This window comes from Morone saxatilis, unplaced genomic scaffold, assembly GCF_004916995.1.
Source record: "Morone saxatilis isolate NCDOM2014 unplaced genomic scaffold, NCSU_SB_2.0 Contig5, whole genome shotgun sequence".
NCBI classification, from domain to species: domain Eukaryota; kingdom Metazoa; phylum Chordata; class Actinopteri; family Moronidae; genus Morone; species Morone saxatilis.
Window position 1 is genome coordinate 22,951,417 of NW_023340095.1, and position 19,558 is coordinate 22,970,974.

Here is a 19,558-nt window from a genome sequence, read left to right on the forward strand (position 1 = left end):
ACACAGCAGCAATAGGGCAAAGCATCGCAAATATATATATATATATATATATATATATATATTATACTGTATATTTTTTTATATTTCTTACAGTTTTTGCACTGCTATTGAAGTTGGCTTTTAATCTCATAGTACATGTGTATAGTGACAATAATGGGATTCTATTCTATTCTATGTGAACACCCTTAAATAGTCTATTAATCTATAATTGGGTCCAAAACCACCACCGTCATTATTTATATAACATCCCGCCTTATCCTGTCTTATACTTTATTTTAAATGCTGCAAGCAACCCATAATCCAGTTAGTTAAAATCATTAGAGGTTGTGGCTTCTCAATCTTAAAAAATGTCATGACAAGATTACAACTTAACAAGCATACAAGTCAAAAGCCCCACTAGTGGCCACTACAGGCTGCAATATTCATTAAAGCGTGGGGTCATTGAAGTCAAAAGGGTTAATCCTTTTGGGAGCACTAATCTGTTTGGTAAATTTCATGGTGGTCTGCCATTAAATTACAAAATTAAACATTTTGTGTGCCACTGACATTTTGAACTGAGGGTGGTGCTATATATAAGTGTAATAAATTCCACAGCAAGCTGCCCCTTTCAATTGGATTTTCTTGAATATCCACATCAGATTTCACAGAAATTTGCCCATTGATTTTTGAAATACCATGTCCTGGTATTTATGTATTGCTCAAGGAGAAACGATTGGCCTCTCGCTAAAGGAAAGTTGAGGGTAACGAGTCAATAAAATCATTACCAAACATTCTCTGGCCAGCACAAATATCCATACTAAATTTCATGGCAATCCATTGAGTTTTGGAGACAGGAATGACATTACCATTTGACCTTTAATTATTTACAGTATTAGCATAATTTGGTAGTACAGTTGGATTTGTGTAACTAGCTCAATGTTTATAGCATAGAAGCAATGGTCTTTTGAAACTTGGACCTTACGTTTTATCGCCCCATCAGACTGTATCTGATGTATCCGTGTGATGTGTTGATGGCAAGAACACAAAGCGCTCTGTATCACCTGAACTGTCACCTGAGATGTGACATTTGACAGACAGGGAGAGGGACACAATCTGATCCACAGTCCTCGTGACATATAGGACAAAACATATTCGGTTAAGTTTTGACACTGTGGAGACAGTATTCATGACTGAGCTGTCACAACTTCCTCAGTTAATTTGTCCTTTGCAAGGTTAACATGCCGGTGGTGTTACAGAGGAGAGCGCTGCCACCTCTTGCTGTCTGGCTCTGGCATTTTGTGCTTTGTCTTCCCCGCACAGATATGAATTATTTGGCAGCAGATATGCCTCAACTTGACCTCAATTAAGGAATCTATTAGAAATGTAAATAACTCTAAGCCTGACAGCCTGATGTGAATAATCATAAAGCGAAGAGGGATTTTCTCAAGCGCAGAGTACACATGAAATACACATAATGAAAAGTGAGTGGGGATGGAAATCGAACATCTGATTTTACTGTACACACTCTTGACTGTCTTTTGTAAGTGTATATGAAATCAGCTCACAAGCAGTCAAGTGTCTTATTCTGTTAGCAACAAATGCAGACTGTTGGCAAAAAGAGCTCTTCTGCTGTGTTAATTGTGTTACTGTAAGGTTTATTTTCAGGATGTTTAAAGTTTTAGGTTCACAGATTGGGTATGGAGAAGGCTGATAGAGAACTGTTGCTTGGAAACAAGTGCATTCATTAGGGTTTTCAGACACAAAACTGCAAACATTTGTGAAATGTCACCAGTCGCACTGATGTTTCAGCCGGCAACACAGAATGCCTCACTCGCTCGCTAATGAACCACGATGCTGAGATGTACAGTAAATATATGACACGCAAATGGGTCAAAGCAATTGCATAGCAACATGATAAATCAAAACACCTACTGTATTATATATTTATCAGCTCATTAACCCACTTTTTATTTGTGAACTTCAGCTTCAGACTCGCCTGTTTTGCACAATTATTAGTATGGTGCTTCTTTTTTGTGGGAACGTTTGCCATGATGGTGGTGCTATAGCTATGGGAATTCTAAAGTGCTATGTTTCTGTCAACCTGGGTGTGACTTAATAATTGAATGTAACAATGAATTATGAAAATGATAAATCTCATGTTTCCCCCTCATGATAACTGAGATTGTGACATTTGCTCCTAGAAATAAACTTACAAAAAAATGCATGTGTGCTTTTGCAGTTAGAGGAAAGGGTGTGAGTGAATTGTCCATGCAAACACATACCAACATAACACCAGCAGGGAGCGGGTTTATGCTAACAGACACGTGCTTTATATTTATTTAGATTCACGTTAACAATACAACACTTGGTTTGTATTTAGAATAAAAGATTTTTTCTTGAAGGTCAGCACAGTGAAATCATGCTGACAGGCTAACACATTATTTTGTAAGTACGGGAAAAGGTGTTGATGAGATCATGCTAACAGTAAAACATGTAGCCTATTTAGAGAAGGTGTTTGGAGTGAATGACGATTAATCTGCTTTCTCCTAAAACCTGTCTGTAAGGAAACAGGCTTGTGTAACATATCTCCTGGATTGGTTCATGCTAACAAGCTAACCTTAGCTTTGTTTCCACCGCAGGAACTTTTCCTAGGAAACTAGAAACCTTTGGTTATAAAGGGTATAAATTAAGTTCCGGGGACATTATTTTACCTGCCAAAAAGTCCTTGCTTGAGAGGTAGTACTTTCCAAAAGTACATGAACTTTAGGGGTGGGGCCTGATGCACTGAACATTTGTGATTGGTAGAGAAGTCGTAGCATTTTATTTCAGCCACTATTTAAAAAAAATAAAAAAGTGCAGTTCCAAACCAGTTAGTCTTTAATGCAGTAGAAACACGTTGGAGGAACCCTTTAATTTCTCCATAAGTAGTTCCTGGGACTAAAAGTTCCGGATACTTTTGGTGGAAATGCGGCTGTTTCCACATATGTCTTTGGTTGTTGCTGATAAGATCATACTAGCAGTCTAACATGTATGTAGAGAAGGTGTTTGCAGTGGGTCCACACTAACAGATTAACTTTGTTCCTTCAGAGGAGAAGGTATGGACGGTGTTGGCGCACAATAGCACGGCTCCAGTCACAGTCCAGGGCTCCTCTCTTCTCAAACCTCACATCATGAAGTTCAACTACAGTGCCTCAGCAGAAGAACTTCAAGCCATCGTATCGGGGTCAGAGCAGTGTCAACAGGAAGTGGTTTACGACTGCAAGAAGTCCCGCCTCTTTAATACAAAAGGTGAGTATTGTGTTCCTCTGAATGTCCAACTTGCACTGAGCTGAGATCAAATCAGTGTTTCAAAAGTTGTTTGTGTAGCTGCATTAAAACACAGTCCAGGTGGTCGCAGAGAGCAGGAGGGGAGTGAACGAAGATTTGAAAGCCATAGTAAGAAGAAACAGAAATTAGAATGTCTTTTTTTTCTTTGAAGATATTGCTCTGCAAACTACAACTCAAGCGAACAGTCAGGTCTGGTTTTATATGATGGCCAGGGATAGCTGGTCTTTTTTTCCCATATATTTAGTATATACCAAAAGATAACTGAGCACAGGGGACTTTTTTATTTCACTTTAACCAGCTGAGACTCAGCAGCCAAAAAAGACACTGCTTAAGGCAGTGGCTATGAAACTGGGGTCTGGGGACCAACAGGGATCCTTGAGTGGGTTATAAGTGGTATTTTAACTTTTATCAATTTTTTTGGAAGTTGGAAAAGGAAGGCAAGAAATAGAGCCTGCTGTTTTCATTGATTGTAATTTATAGTGGTCCCAGTTTAATCACTGACTCTTTTTTAATCTTTATCACTTTTAATTACTCAGAGGGGATTCCTTTTGACAAAATCTTCTTAAATTGGGGGTCCACGTTCTGATGTGCATCTATTGTGGGGGCCCTGGGCATGAAAACGTTTGGGAGCCCCTGGCTTACGGTACCGTTCAGTTATGATCCAGGAAGTCAAGTTTGAGTAACAGTTAATGCGTTTAAAGCAGGGCTATCACTTTTTCCAAATTTCAAAGTTTGAAGGAATTTGAAATGACACACAATTTGTTCGTAATAGTAGCAGTCAGACACGGTTGTACACTTGACGTTGCTCCTGTCACAACTTAGGAAACTCAGGATTGGACCCAAATGCAAGACAGCACAGGAAACAGGATGAATTTGGTGATTTAATATGATCATATTATAAACGGGCATGTGCAGGTAAACAGCTCCAAGTAATGCAAAAGCATCAAAGAAACACAGTGAAAAAGCAACCAAGGTAACCAGGGCTCAAACAACCATGAACAAAACCAAGATGAACTGACAGAACCAAGAAAACACAAAGACGAAATACACAGGTGAGGAGAAGGATAACAAGACACAGGGTGGGGCAGACGATCAACACTGGAGGGGAAACAGACAAAGACAGGAAGTGAAGCAAAACAACACACACAAAATAAAACAGGAAATAACCAAAGAAAACAAAAAAACGTGACAGTCCCGCTGCTTCACTTGGGTAGCAAGCTAATGTTAGCAAGTGAGTCTGCAGATTTGTTTTGGGTGTAGCGTTGCCAAAACACTGCACAAGGCTTTGTAGTACTGTGAGACAGGATTTATTTCTATTGTTGTATCGTCTTACGACTGTAAGGTAAACTATAGAAACATAGTGTTCTAGTTACAAAGTGTTCTACCAGGAATATATGAAATGATTCCAGTTTATTGCCACAGCCTTCTGCATTGGCACTGAGTTGCCGCATTGGCTTCGTTCAAATGAATGAGGTGTCTGCATTTTTCATACAGAGCTCAAGTGGAAGTCACAGCCTCAGTGCGGACGCTGTTCGTCTTGAATGTTCCGTGCTTTACAGCATCAGGGGAGTGTTTGTTGTTACATTGTGAATTGAAAGCCAGGCGGTCTTGTGTTTTGTCACATTGGGAGCTGCTGTCCCTTCAACACCATGACTTCTCCTTCGCTCCTCTTGTTATATTTTCACAATAAGTAGAAAGGCAGTCTCCAATCTTTTTGTGTGCATTCATCTTGAACCGCTCCGGCACCTATGGTGGCCCCAAACAACATTTTGTTCTTAAATCATGAAACATTCATGAAGTTCCAGATTCCACCATTCCCTGGGTGCCATGCATGTACAAACAAGTTCATTATTACACCAGACATCAAAGAGAGACGGGAAACAGGCAATTTTATAGCTGCATGAACACTTTAAGAAACAGTCAACATTTTTTTTGATTGTTGCCTTTGTTGTATGAGCGTGTAGACACAAGCAATATCAGTTCTGACAGCAAACATACTTTACAGCATATTCAGATTAATTATTGGACAAAATTGCACTCACCATGCTAATTTACAGGGGATGAAAAAAACAGCCACAGCTGTTCAAAGGAGCCCACTGGGACTATAGATCCAGGCGTGTGCCAAGAACTTCTGAAGTTCACCTCCAGTTGTGGAGTTTAGCTGTATCACTTGTCCCCTCTCTGCCATCTTTCCTGTCACTCTCTGTTCTACTGTTCACACAGATGTTCAGTCATTCAATGTCCTTGAAACACTGTTCAACTGTGGCCTGATTTGCATTGTTTTTCCCCTTATTTAACACCCATAATGAATTAAGTTTGCTTAGAAGCAACTCTGTTTAACATGACAGCGACGTGACAAACATTCACAACAGCGATTTAATGCTCTGCTTAGTGTACTCTTCAGTCGTGCTCGTTTTCACATTCTTATTTTGTATCCATTTTGCCAGCGTTGATGCATTTGTTTAGGTATACTGTATGAGGCAACTTGGCATTTAGAAAGCCTTCATTAAAGCTTGCAACGGACTCATCTGTATCCACCAGACTGCTCTGACTGGTTGTGGTTCATACAAACAGAGCTAGAGATAGGATCTCAGAATGATGATGTTGGCCTATCCAACCAACAGCTGCCGCAATGTGTTTTGTTTTTTTAAATTAAAGAAAGCGCTTGTATTGCAGCGCTCTTGTTTTAGATTTATGAAGTACCAGTTTTGGATGACAAGTAGCTCTTGTTCCTGTTGAGTTCAAATTTCACTTATTGTAAATCGCTTTGAACAACAGTGTCTGCCAAATGAATGTCATGATATGTTATATCACCATCAACAGACCTATCAACTGAAACTGAAGTATTTCAGTTATTATTTTCATTTCATTGACTAAAAGACGTGGGTATGCCGATATTATTCAGGTTTTCGGGGTATTCTTTGGACATGTGTACAGTGCACTATTGACTGTTTACGGTCAGCTCTGTATGTTGTAAACAAAGGAGATAGCCAACTGTTCATAAGGCTGGAGTAGACACGCATGCACAGAAGAAAGACCCAAATTTCTGTAGTCAGTGTGAAATGCCACTGACTACATTTACATGCACAAATTATTCCAGTTCCAAAAATACAATATTCCTACTTAAGCTGTTTACATGACTAAAGAAAGTCAAAGGTTTCCACTGGTGGGGGACTTGTTTGATCATGTGAACCTCCCCGTTTTATTCATCCAACCACCCTCTTGAAAAGGTTGGTGTTGCGATGTTTGCACATATCCAAAAACCTGTTGATATCTATGTCTTTCATAATGTTTAAAAGTAGGCGTGTTTCTCCTTCCAACCAGAAATGTGGACTTTTCTTTTGTATATGCATCTCTAATTCAGCCTTACAAACTGTTGGCTAGTTGGTTTGTTTACAACACTGAGACTTTTTCCACTAAAGCAGTTTGAGGGCTGGTTCTGGTCCTCATCTCCAGTGCCTAAACCAGTTCTTTGCATTTTGACAGCCAGAGAACCGGCTCTTGGCGAGGGAGAGGCAGAGCTGACCATAAACAGGCAAGAGGCTGTGAAGAAACTGCAGTTTATAACCCCAAATGAGACACGTTTCCAATGCGCAGTGTACATATCCTCCTAAAAGCCAAATAATAATGAATAATAATAATAAAATGTCTTAATCTGAAAATTCTACATTTGGAATAAGGCCTAACTGGCAATATACAGAATATTCTGATTACATGACCTGTATCAAATTTGGAATATTTTACGATTCTGAATAATAGTAGAAAATGAGTGTGTATGTCTGACTGTTTGAGTATTCCTCTAGCACCATGTTTGCTGCCAACTCCTTTGTATTGTAGGTGTAATGAACATTGCAGACTCTACCAGGTGCTTGTGTGGTTTTGTGAAGCAGTTGTCAAAATGTTGGTTTCCGTTCATATCAGTAGAGCAGAGAGCAAGGTGCATTTGCTTTTCTTGCTGTGAACAAGTCTTGTCAATATCCAGCCAATTTGAGGGAGAGGGTGAGACTCACCTCTCCTTCAGGAAGTATTGATTGTTGCCTTATTTGTGCACCTGTTCAGCGTCTGAATAGTCTTCCTATAAGCAGCAGAATAGGAAGGAAAAGGGATGCGGTATGTCTGCAGTGAGTGCAAGGACAGGGATAGAGGGTAAAGACAATAAAGCAGCTGGTATTATTTTCGGCCTTTGTAATGCAAATGTTGGCTGGCTGGCCAGTGTTGCTCAAGCCCTCATTATTTCCCCCAGTGCCTGTGTTTCACCATTGAGTACAAGTAACTTTTGTCCTTCGAATTTTGGTCTGTGCTATTAGGCAGTCGTAGGCCATCAGATCCTGTTTGGAGAGGATTTCCAGGGAGTGTTATATATACAAGAGCAGAGTTTCACATGGGCAAACAGAGGATGATGGAGATGGGACATCTAATATGTGTATCCACATATAAAAACCTTGCCTAATGCAGCTATAATGTATGCCGGGGTAGGAAGAAAGCACCATAGCATGTGACACTTGATTATGTATTGTGACATAGCTTAATGGGCTTTTCCTTGCACGCTGGCCTCATCTGCAATGCAGGGTCACGTTGTGTGACGGATGATTGAAGCTGGACCACTTAACCCCATAGTGGAGGCAATGACTTGTGCATTTATGGCATGGCTGTCTCCTCATTGACAGTCACAGACAATGTGTCATGAAATGCCAAGCAGAAAATTAAAACAAATACATTTATGCCACAAACAAAAACAGCCATTTTGGTTAAAGTGCACAATTCATGAGGAGATAGGTACATTTAAGAGATTTATCAGAAATGTTTTGACTTTATTTGTTCATTCTTATCTTTCCCCATTTGTACTCTCTCTGTTTGTCCTCCAAATATAAATAAATAGCATAAGGGATGGAAAGTCAATTAATGTGTTTATCTTGGTTTGAGTGTTGCGGAAAGGTCTCTGTGAAAGCCCTCAGCCTCCAGCACAGGTTTTATTTATTTATTTGTTTGTTTAACAGAGACCATACAGATAAACATTGTTGCATACAAATAAAGCAATGCAGAATAAATCTACTGTGTGTGTGTGTGTAGGTGTGTGTGTGTGTGTGTGTGTGTGTGTGTATTGCATATGACTTAGCTATGACATGGAGTTGTGAGAGAACGTGTGTATGAAGTCTGACAGTATTTAAACATGTTTTATGCATGTGAATATCTGCTAACACTTTAGTTGGATAGTCTTTCTACAGATTTAATGAGCATTCATAACATTTCCACTGTTTCATTTTGTCTGTATATGTTTAACAGAATATAGATCTATAGAGCATTTGTGAATTCATGAACATACCCTAACCCAGATGTTTTTTGTGCCTAAATTTAACCAAATCTTAACCACAGTGATGTAATGTCAGAAAACGGTTGCTGACTCTCAACTAATAATTGTTGAATTGTCTTCAGCAAACATTATATCTTGTTTATTGCTCTATTTTTAAGTGCAAACTGATAAAGTGTGCTTCAATAGTTTTTTTCTCTTTCCCTATGCTTGAATACTTGATCGCAAATGTTCTAAATATATAAACCTGCATTTGTATTTATTTTGTGAGGTTATGTTATTTACCTTCATTTCTGCTTTTATTTTCTTGATATTATTCTTATTTTTTAATGTCTCATATTATATAAGCCTCTCGGCACAGCTGCCTCCGACAGAAAAGGATTTCTGCAGCATGTTTATCTATAAAGCCTTTGGTTTTTTTCTGTACTTCCATATATACTTTTTTTTTTGCATTTCAAGATAAAGCCACTGAAACAGAACAATGCAATCCTCCAAATATAACCCATGACCTTGACCTACTTGGGCTTGGGCTGTGGCACAATGGCAGAGCTGTTGCAGCGGTCACTGACTGTCTGCTGCATTGTTGCAGATGGCAGTCCCCTGTCCTGGTGGCTGGACCGGGAAGGAGAGAGACGGAGCTACTGGGGAGGCTTCCTGCCTGGAGTTCAGCAGTGCTCCTGCAGCCTGGAGGAGAACTGCATGGACATGAACTACTTCTGTAACTGTGATGCTGACACAGACACATGGTACATGCAATATGTCATTTCTTGCCCTAAAATAATTTTTCTTATTTTCTTATTTTGTATTTTGAAAATATATTTTTATTGAAAGAGATGTGTATATCATTTTGTCCACCATTTTCGTATTATTGAGGCTAGGTTTAAATAACAGTAATACTCGTCTGAATGATGCAATAGAGTTTAACAGCACCACAGCTGCAGCCTCCAGAATGAACATACGGTTGAATTAACACCTCTCTAAAACCTTCATGAAGGAGGATTTATAGCAGGAATGTTGTATTAGACTGCATTAGGTGTACCTGTTTTTCCACCTGTGGTTCCGTTCAAGATTGTTGGCTATCCAGTGAACCAGCCTGCATGTCTGCCAGTTTTGAGTGGAACCATAGTAATAATGGATGCAGAAGGCGTTGCTCAACTATCTGTAGAATATGACACTTCCACTTCCCAAGAAAAACCTGCCATTTTTTGGTTCCAGCTGGGAACCAACTTTTTGGGTTCAGAAGCAATTTAATTTGAGTCAAAATGCTCTGAACAGTTTCAAACTGGGTGTGCAAACCAGAATGAAGCCTGTTCTCTGTTAGTGGAAAAGGCCTATATCCCTTTGTTAACGATCTGATTACAAAGGTTCCACTCAAAGCTGATGCAAATAAACTACAACTAGAGCTAATTTGGTGGAAAAGCACTACAAGTAGAGTATGTGTCTACACATATAGTATCCCCTCCCTCATCTAAAGGGTTCTAAAAGCTTCCAAATATGAATTAACCAGACCAACTACAGAAAAAAAAAAAAGAAATCAATAACAATTATCTCTCTTAAATCACTCTATGGTATATCCATAATCTATCCATACGAGAGATAAATACTACCGAGGTAGAAAGTTCATAGATTAGACATTTAAAGAATATTCCTAAATTGCTATAACCATTTACAGAGGACCAGTTTTTCTTCTGCATCTATTTGCATCTATCTTCAACAATTTCATGAACCAGTGTTGACTGTGAACTGATTAATCACAGCCCATACATAATATTACAATTATGATCGTACTAATTATAATTTCCAAATGATGAAACAAAGGCTGCATCATAGTTTTGGTGTATTTGTTTATGGTATGTTAATCCACTCCTTCTCCGCTTCTCTCAATTCAGCTCACTTTGCATATTTCCAGCGGCAGTTGTCTGCATTGTGATAGATTGCTCCCTTTTTAATGTGTTTACTCTGCGTTCTGTGCTAATGCAGAAGAATGGATGCCTTTATCTGGACCCCCATAAAGGCATCCAGCCCTGAGGGCTCTGTATTACAGTTTATTTATTTAATTTTTTTGTCTGCCACAGGGCTAATGACACAGGAGTCCTCTCCTATAAAGACCACCTACCAGTGAGCCAGATAGTCATTGGAGACACCAACAGAACGGGCTCGCAGGCCGTCTACCACATCGGCCCTCTGCGTTGTTATGGAGACAGTAGGTGATCACCTCGGTGTTGAAGCTGCCGTGCCAAATTTGGCTGCAGATGGAGGCCTTAATTCCCAGGCTTATTGTTGATCAGACACAAACCCTGCTCAGATGATGTCTTTATTCCTTGTGTGCTTATCCAGGGATAGAGAGTTAAACTTCATCTGTTCTGTTTCAAGTCTGTTCAAACTGGCTGTGTGGACTATAACCTTAAAATCTGCTGGACCTACCAGGAGGTCCATCTATACAAACTCATGTTGTGCAGCCAGGCAGGACTACCAGATTGAGGGGAAATTCAGGAGGGAAGCAGAGCTGGACAGCAGCACTGGAACATGAAAGAGATTGTAGATATTTACTGCTTGCATGTCCCAGAGTGAGCTGTAAACACAGACCAGGGGAAATTTTAGCAGCTCATCTGCAGTCAAATGTAGTTCAAACCCCCATGATTTTATTTTAAATCCATTTCCTAAAGACATCAAATGTGTCAGGCTGAAGTATGTTCAAAATTATGGACAAGACATGTAGAATATTTCATGCAACAATATACATGTGATGTGACCTATTTTAGTTTGTTTTTTGGTCCGGCTACTAAACAATTTCTGCACATTATGAGACATTCTTATCATAATTTGGACAACTATATAATGAGTGTATGAGCATGTACTGTATAATAAATAGAATAAGGAAAATACTTTACTGATAGTAGAAAACAGAAGTAGACAGGAGAAATAGCTTACAACAACTCCGCAAAACTATGTAAACCATGGAATATTCCTTTGTTCAGCTCCTATGTCAGCCTATTTCCTGCTGGGGCCAGGAAAGCCTCCAAGAGAGTCGGAGGGGCTTCACGGTATTTTGTCTAAGATAAACTGATTTAGTTTTGTGGTATTTTGCCATGATCATTTAACTCTGATACCACAGCATCACATAGCTATAAGCTCTCCTAACAAACGTCATAGGCATTCCTCTCAGGAGATGCCGGCACCGGCTGAAAACAGCACTCGTTGTTGGTTCAAATAGTTAACATGCTTAAAACTGTTATTTATTTAGATGTTTGCCTGACAATGGATCTCTTACAATTCCATGAATAATGGCTGCGCTCTTTGAATGGAAAAGGAAATACAGTGATGTTGTTATACCACTTCAAAACCTCTTAGGGAGGAGGTTGAGACAGATGGTCGGCTGTGGAACATGTGTGAATTTTGACACCAGAGACCACAATTTGCTTCCTGTTTCCTACCAGAAGTCAACATTGGAAACACTCAGATGTCATGTTTCATTAAATCCCTCCTTTCTTGTACTTCATTGTTGCAAATGTGAGGAAAAGATGCAATTCAGGGAAGCAAGGAGTTAATTAGACACTGTAATCTTCCTGCCTCCACTTTGCTTTCATTTTCCCTTTCCCTTTTGTTTCAGAGTCTATATGGAATGCAGCGTCTTTCTACCAAGAGTCCTCCTATCTCTACTTCCCTACCCTACAGGCTGAACTCGCCTCTGATATCTCTTTCTACTTCAAGACTAGTGCTCCTTCAGGAGTGTTTCTGGAGAACCTGGGCCTCAAGGACTTCATCCGAGTGGAGCTCAGCTGTGAGTCAAACAATCGACCAGAATAAGAGAAGTGCAGCATGCACAAAGTACATGACAAGGACATGAACACAGAACAGTCATACATAAGAATGCCCACAAAAGCTGTCAGTATATATATATATATATATATATATATATTTGGCTATTCTCAGACGGAAATGCCAGCTACACTGTAGTTGACAGTTTAATTTCCCAGAGAAGCAGGCTGTCAGGTCTGCACAGCATGATGTAATCCTAATGACACAGTCAACAGCAATGTCATGCTGTCATAGGAGACATTAAAAGCATTTTCTTACTACTGCAGAAGCTGAAATCCTTAATGAATACGCCAGATGAATAAAGAAGCAGGAATTCATTACATTGCCTCACAGATTTACTGTAATAAATAGGGAAAAGAAGAGAACAAAAACAAAAAAATACTGGTTTACATGAGCACCAATAAAGAAATACACTGTAGTTCTTAAGATTGCAAGAAAATTGCAGGGGCGTGAGTTTGTACTTACCATAGAGCATATTTAATAATCACAGTATATATCCAGTCCTCAGAGAGGTAGTTCAAGTGGCAGTGGATTAGTTTATTTATTACAACTGTTTAAAAAGGTGTGTAATTGTTGATTACAGTGTGTGCAAATCTTAGGCAAGAGTTCTCAGGATACTTGGAGCCATTATGTATTACTGCAGCATCAGAGACATTGTGAAATATTGACGAGCTGTCAGCTGAGCTCCCTCATAAATCTATTCAGGTCATCAAGTTTTCCCAGCAGCATTGTATCGCATTGCATCAGAAAGGCAGGACAGAGAAGACATAAAACACCTAATATCACATTCAGTCTGACCTGGCTGTCGTATGTGTGTGTGTGTGTACGATTCCCCACTGACCTCCCAGCTCCCTCGGCGGTGACTTTTTCCTTTGATGTGGGAAACGGTCCGGTGGTGCTGTCCGTGAAGTCCCACCTCCCTCTGAATGACAGGCAGTGGCACTACGTGAGGGCAGAGCGCAACGTGAAGGAGGCCTCCCTGCAGGTCGACCAGCTCCCCCTTCGCTTCCTGGAGGCTCCAGCTGATGGACACCCCCGCTTACGGCTCAACAGCCAGCTGTTTGTAGGTAGGGTCACCATCAGACTGAATACACCTCCACCTGAGACCAGGGTTCATATAAACCTGCATTAACTGAGTTTTTTGGCCATTTTGGAAAGGCAGTGCAGCAAACACAACATCAATATAACATTAAAGTGTAAGAGTAACATTAGCAGTCATTTGGAGTTCTGTTTGTGGTCTAATATTCACTCAGTTTTTGGTCTCCACCAAATCTACAGGGAAATATCTGGCTTTTTAGCTGCTAAATGCTATGTTCACCAGCTACAGTAGTGACTAACTTGGTCTGTGCTAGATGGTAGTGTGCAGTGGAGAGCTTTTTTTTTCTGTACTGCATACCACTTCCTGCTGATGGAAATGATGTTGATGAAAACAGTAAATTTGCAGGCAACTTAAACCAAAAAAGTGGGCCTCATGCATGAATCGTTAGTCACCACAGTGGAAATTGCTTCCTCTGTACGCAGGGTGGTTCAGCGCAGCATTACTATTACATTTTTGTCATTTTTGCCAATTATTTTGTACAACAGGATAATGTGTCTTTTCAGTTCCAGCTTGTACTAATTAACTGGAGTCTCCCTCCTCTGTCCTCCTCCATCTGTGTCCCTGTTAACTGGCGACTTTCAGACGAATAAAGTTGCCAGTTAAGGGTCACTTCCACCTGTGTGGTATTGTAATCCAGGGCTGTGAAATGAGGGATACCGAGTAGTGCTTCTGCTGTGTAGAGTCTGTTTAGCTTCACCGCTCTGGGGCGTTTTCCCATCTGAAAAAACAAATACTGAACATGACATGATGATGTGGCATCACATGCGGTTGCTTGCTGGCTTGTATTATTGCAGTTTCTGCGACAGCCCTACATACTGTACATTTTGAGGCATTCATCAATACTTTCGTACTTCCCGTTCTTAGGTAAGATCAAAACTTAAGAGTGCCCTAGACCACATGTAACCACACGTAATACAGAAGAAAAAGGTTGTACAGTTATTTATTCAATAGTAATTTTAAATGGTTACGCCCATTAAAGATGATTAGTTTACTGAAACCTGCGTGCCATTCGGGAGCTCAACTTGGATCAGGGACAAAACTATCTAATTCTACTATCTCATCTGCAAGTATTCACAGTTATTGGTTTTCAGGCATCTGCATGTCCACTGTTGGTCATGAGCTCCCCAGTTGACACCACAGTACAAGAACATTCAGTTTCCATACACTACTGCTCAGCATACCCAGATAAATCGACTCATATATGCATCAAGGCACCATCTCCAAATCTGTTCCCCTTCCTCAACAGAAAACAATTCCATTCAATCATAGACCAATACTGTCCAAATAATATCTTGAACACAGTGGCCCGCTGGCCAGGGGGAGTCTTTTTTGATGGCCTTACATGGCATTTCCTTTCCTTTATCTTTCATTTCTTCTTTTGTCTGAGTTTAACGTTACCTTTCAAATGTCAGTGGATTGTTGGTTTTGCACACAGCACTTTGTATGGTTTATTGGGGAGTTTCCATATGCTAGTTGCAAAATTAAGATCAAACACAATTCATCAACATAGCCAGGTGGGTAAGAACATTGTTAATAACAAAGAATATTGATCAGCGCAGCTTTAAAAGGGAAGGTTTTCTTAGTACAGCACTCCCATGCCATATGTACTTTCATTTTGAAAGAGTTATTGGTTGCTGTAATCATCCCTCCTCTCCCAACTGGCCTTGAAGTGATCCTTTCACAGCACGACTGAAAGAAATGGGAGACAGACACTTCTTTTGTGCCAAAATGCATTTTAAAGTACAGCTGAGGCTAGCATGAGGCTTCAGCAGTCTGAGTCAGTCAAATCAAGTGGGTATCTTCTGACAGTGTAGCTGTTTTAGTAAACATTTTCTTCTTTATGTGTTCTTCTTGTGTACGCACAACCACCAGGTGAGATACTTCATTTGGCTACAGCAGTCTCATATTAGCCTTGGCTGAACTTAAAAGTGCACAGATCAAGGACTGTGGAATTTTTCCCTTATCTCTTACAGTGTAGTTGCACTACAAAGCTGTCTCTTAACAGCCAGAACTGAGAGAAGAAGTGATTATAGCTAACAATAACACTTTAAATGTACATTTATCCTCTGAGTATAGCACTAATATAGACTTGTAAAAATACAAGCCTGTCCTGTAAGCTACTGGGAAGAACTAATGTATTTTATTATTATTTCATTATTGCTGTGGCCCAGGAGCATGGCTGCTCTCTTTCTCCTCTCTCCCCTTCTGACATTTTAATGTCTCCTTAATAATACACCATCCCTCTGGAGGGGACAGAGATACCATTAAAATATTGTGGTTTTTTTTAATGTGTTCTCAATTTTAGGTCTCAGTTCATGCACTTAATGGATCGTTTACTTTAAAAAAAATATTTATCAGAGGAGTGAAATGACAAATGTAAGCAATAATCATCTGTGGACCTCAGACGAACTTGTAACTAGGTGAAGATTCAGTTGTTTCATAAAAAGGTAAAAAGGTGTCATTTAATCAAAGTTAAAATGTTCTGATGAAAGAAACAAAGTTAATACGAATGTGGGATAACGTTGTTATAAAGTCTTTTCCCTTACATTTTAATATCGATAGCTAGTTTGGAACAGATAAAAATGAGTTTAAATTACATTTATAAAATAACGTGGAAATATAACAAAGAAACTCATTTTATCAATGCATTAAAACAAAAACCTCATTGCCAAAGTAGGCAGTTCACAAATATAGAAATAATGTCCGCAGGAACAAAGCATATATTTGAGGAAACAAACAAAATATCATTGTGAGATTTCGCCTACATGGTACGAGAACTGCAACAATTAGTTGATTAATCGATTAGTTGTCAAATATCAAATTAATCTTCCCACTATTTTGATAATAAACTAATAATAGTATTTTAGTATATACTAGTAATAAAATATTCTCTGATCAGCCTCTCCAATGGGAATATTTTCTGGTGTCTTTGGGTTGTGGACGAAAGATATTGCCGTCAACTTGGGCTTTGGGCGACAGTGATCCACACTTCTCACCATTTTCTGATATTTTATGGACCAAACAACAGACAGATTAATCGACAATGACAATAATAGCCCTGCATGGTAATATAAATCTGTATTATGCAAAACCTACATTGTACTAGTTCCACAAGTCACATGCCTAAATAGAGTTCTATTTGACAGAAGAAAACGGTTGTGGTGGGTAATGGAGTATTGATGTGCACTACACTGAGATCAGTGTTGAATTCCTCCACATTGGATTGTTAGTGTGAAAATGTTTAAAATATACAGTGTATTATGTAACACAATGGGGCTGTTAATTATTTAAAAGCTCCTTCCATTTTCTTTATAATAGATTTCAGTAAACAGTAAGTAAGTAAGTTTACTATGTAATGTTTCTGTTTAATTACACTGCAATCACACAATCAGAGCACATAGATAGGTTTCCAGTTTGCAAAAAACAAGGATGAATGTTTTGCTTAGATGTCGACATTTTGGCATTAAGGTAGGAATAAAGCAATTTGATGGAAATAAGTAAAATTAGTCTTTAGAGGTACATTTCTATGTGGTCGTCGCCAAAGCAAACCAAAAGGTTTTTGCTTACTATCTTACCATCACATTTTAGCTCCTAACTAATCATGGATGTATGTGCGGGCTAAGCGCATGAAAGTGATTTCGAGAAGATTGATATTGAAACAAAACAAGACCAAAAAAGGCACTGTATAAATGCAGTCCTTTACCATTTATTTAACATTATGTATGGAATCCCTGCTTTTTTTGCCATCAAAATATACCAAAAATTAGATATATGCCTGAAAAAATTAATAATAAAGTCCTGCAGTTCATACAGGCAAAGCTTCACTCCATATGAAGCAGTATCATTTATCAGCTTCAGGGTATAATTAATGGGGATTTTACCCACCTGTTTTGTATGTTTTTTTCCAAGTATAAATTATAGGCATAGCAATGTGATACATTTCCATCCAAAGTCATCAGTCTCTGAAGCATATATTATCAGCTGTTGCCATGCCAGAAATGTTTATATGTTCTCCATGTGCTCACAGTGATTTCTCTTGGAAACTTGTGTAGTCCATTAAATTATATATTTAGTCTAATTGAGGGTTCACACACTTAAGTGCCTACAGAGTTGCCCTAGATGCACACTGGAATTAAGTAAATGTTTGTCGTAAATCCTCATCAACCTTAAAGGGACTTGTGGTTATAAAGTCATCAGAAGCTGCTTAGCGCAGCCTGTGAGCGAGCATTAGCTGTGACTAACGGTCATCCTCCTCTCAGGGGGAACAGCATCTCAGCAGAGAGGCTTCCTGGGCTGCATCAGGACACTGACCGTCAACGGCGTGAGCTTTGACCTGGAGGAGAGGTCCAAGATGACGCCCGGGGTGAGCTCAGGTTGTCCCGGCTACTGCAGCGGCTCTAGCAGCCTCTGCCACAACAGAGGCAGGTGCATTGAGAAGAGCAATGGTTATGTATGCGACTGCTCCCAGTCGGCTTACGGGGGAACCACCTGTGACCAAGGTGAGCGTGATCAACCACAGAAACTCCAATTTTAATGCAGTTCTTTTAATAGATTAATGTTGATTACGGCAAACAAATAATCAATCAAGTCAAGGTTATTCCATTACAGCGCATCAATAAAAATGCGAGTAATGCAAGAGGCAATTAATACTTGTCCTGACACCAGGCTCCAAGAACATTTAAAATGCATTAGACCAAATTATCTCCTGCAATATGTGAGCACAGAAGAGAGCGCAGACACACCAACACAACACAACTGAAACGCCCAGTGCAGATAGAAGAGCAGCAGGCTGAGCAAACAGCCGTACAGACATGCTACAGAGTTTGAAGACAAGAGATTAAAACTGCAACTGTGGCCAACCACTCTGCACTATTTACACAGTATCCTCTAGCTCAGTGTGTTAAATATGAAGCCATGCCAGAATACAGATAATCCAACTGCGGTGATATTCTTACCACGCAGTTAGTTGTGTTATTGTGGTGAAGAGCCTATTAGATATGTCACCTGCAGGTTATAGACTCTCCCTTTGATCTGAGTCTCTCTGGGTGTTAAACTTCCAGGAGTGAAATGCAGTTCTTGGATAAACGATAGTGTGATTTTCAAAGCTCTGTGTTATAGAGTTTTTGACATAATGAAAGCAATCCACATTAAAATGTATGATTAAACAATGAATGTTGCCGCTTTGCAAAGCAAACTGTCAGCTTTATTTACTGGTATTTATTTAGTGTATGAATATATTAGTGCTTTTGTGCTGAACAGCATCAGCCTGGAGACTGCCTGCTTCAGTGGATGTGCCGCTAGCAGAGACTGTGGTACTACTGAGGGACTCCACCCTTCCCTACTCACTCTTGAATTTGGCTTTTTCATCACATGAAACACAGAAAAGCTTGCTTGTTAAGGCAGCTTCAAATCTCAGCACCTGTTGAGGCAATAATGTGATTTAATGTGTCTGAGCAGGGTGTAGAGCAGTCGGTTTGCCGATTTCTTTTCAGCTGATCTCGGCCTATGCTAAACCGTTACATTATAAACTGGTTGTTTTATATAATTATTTTCTGTTCATATGAAAGCTGTTTGTCTTCAGTCAACAATTTAAAATCCTGTCAGATAAAATACTTAACACCATCATGGCAGCAGAAATGTGGACAGAAACATACTGTTTGACATCAAGCACTCAGTTGCCTTCAGGCATTCAGCCCTCAGATGAAATCACAGTGATGTGATTTCACATTGAGACTGAGGTCATAATGTAGCTTTATTTTGAAGGGTTTTTTTCCCCAGGTACATGGGATAAGCAGTCATGCTAACCAAAACTTGTTCCATTCAAAAGGAGTGTGTAAGATATAGTGGCATCTAGCAATGTAGTTGCAGATTGCAACTCTGTCTTGAAAAGGGGAAAAAAAACACGGCAGTGATTGGTTTGTTTTTTCTGGGCTACTTGAGAAAGAGGCCATAGAAGAAGATCCGTTCCCTCTGTAGATAAAAATGTCTTATTCTTAGATACCTATTTACAGTGGTGTGAAAAAGTG

At 39.5% G+C, this 19,558-nt stretch overlaps 1 protein-coding gene across 1 annotated transcript in view; it reads left to right on the plus strand.

Annotated features, from left to right (window-relative positions):
* Positions 1 to 19,558, plus strand: part of LOC118338698 (contactin-associated protein-like 5) — an 87,996-nt gene that overhangs the window by 56,352 nt on the left and 12,086 nt on the right. Inside the window, exons 13-18 of the mRNA XM_035675990.1 lie at positions 3,067 to 3,267; positions 9,204 to 9,360; positions 10,690 to 10,817; positions 12,225 to 12,395; positions 13,282 to 13,500; positions 17,792 to 18,031. Of these exons, the coding sequence (XP_035531883.1) occupies positions 3,067 to 3,267; positions 9,204 to 9,360; positions 10,690 to 10,817; positions 12,225 to 12,395; positions 13,282 to 13,500; positions 17,792 to 18,031 (1,116 nt within the window). The remainder of the gene's footprint in view (positions 1 to 3,066; positions 3,268 to 9,203; positions 9,361 to 10,689; positions 10,818 to 12,224; positions 12,396 to 13,281; positions 13,501 to 17,791; positions 18,032 to 19,558) is intronic.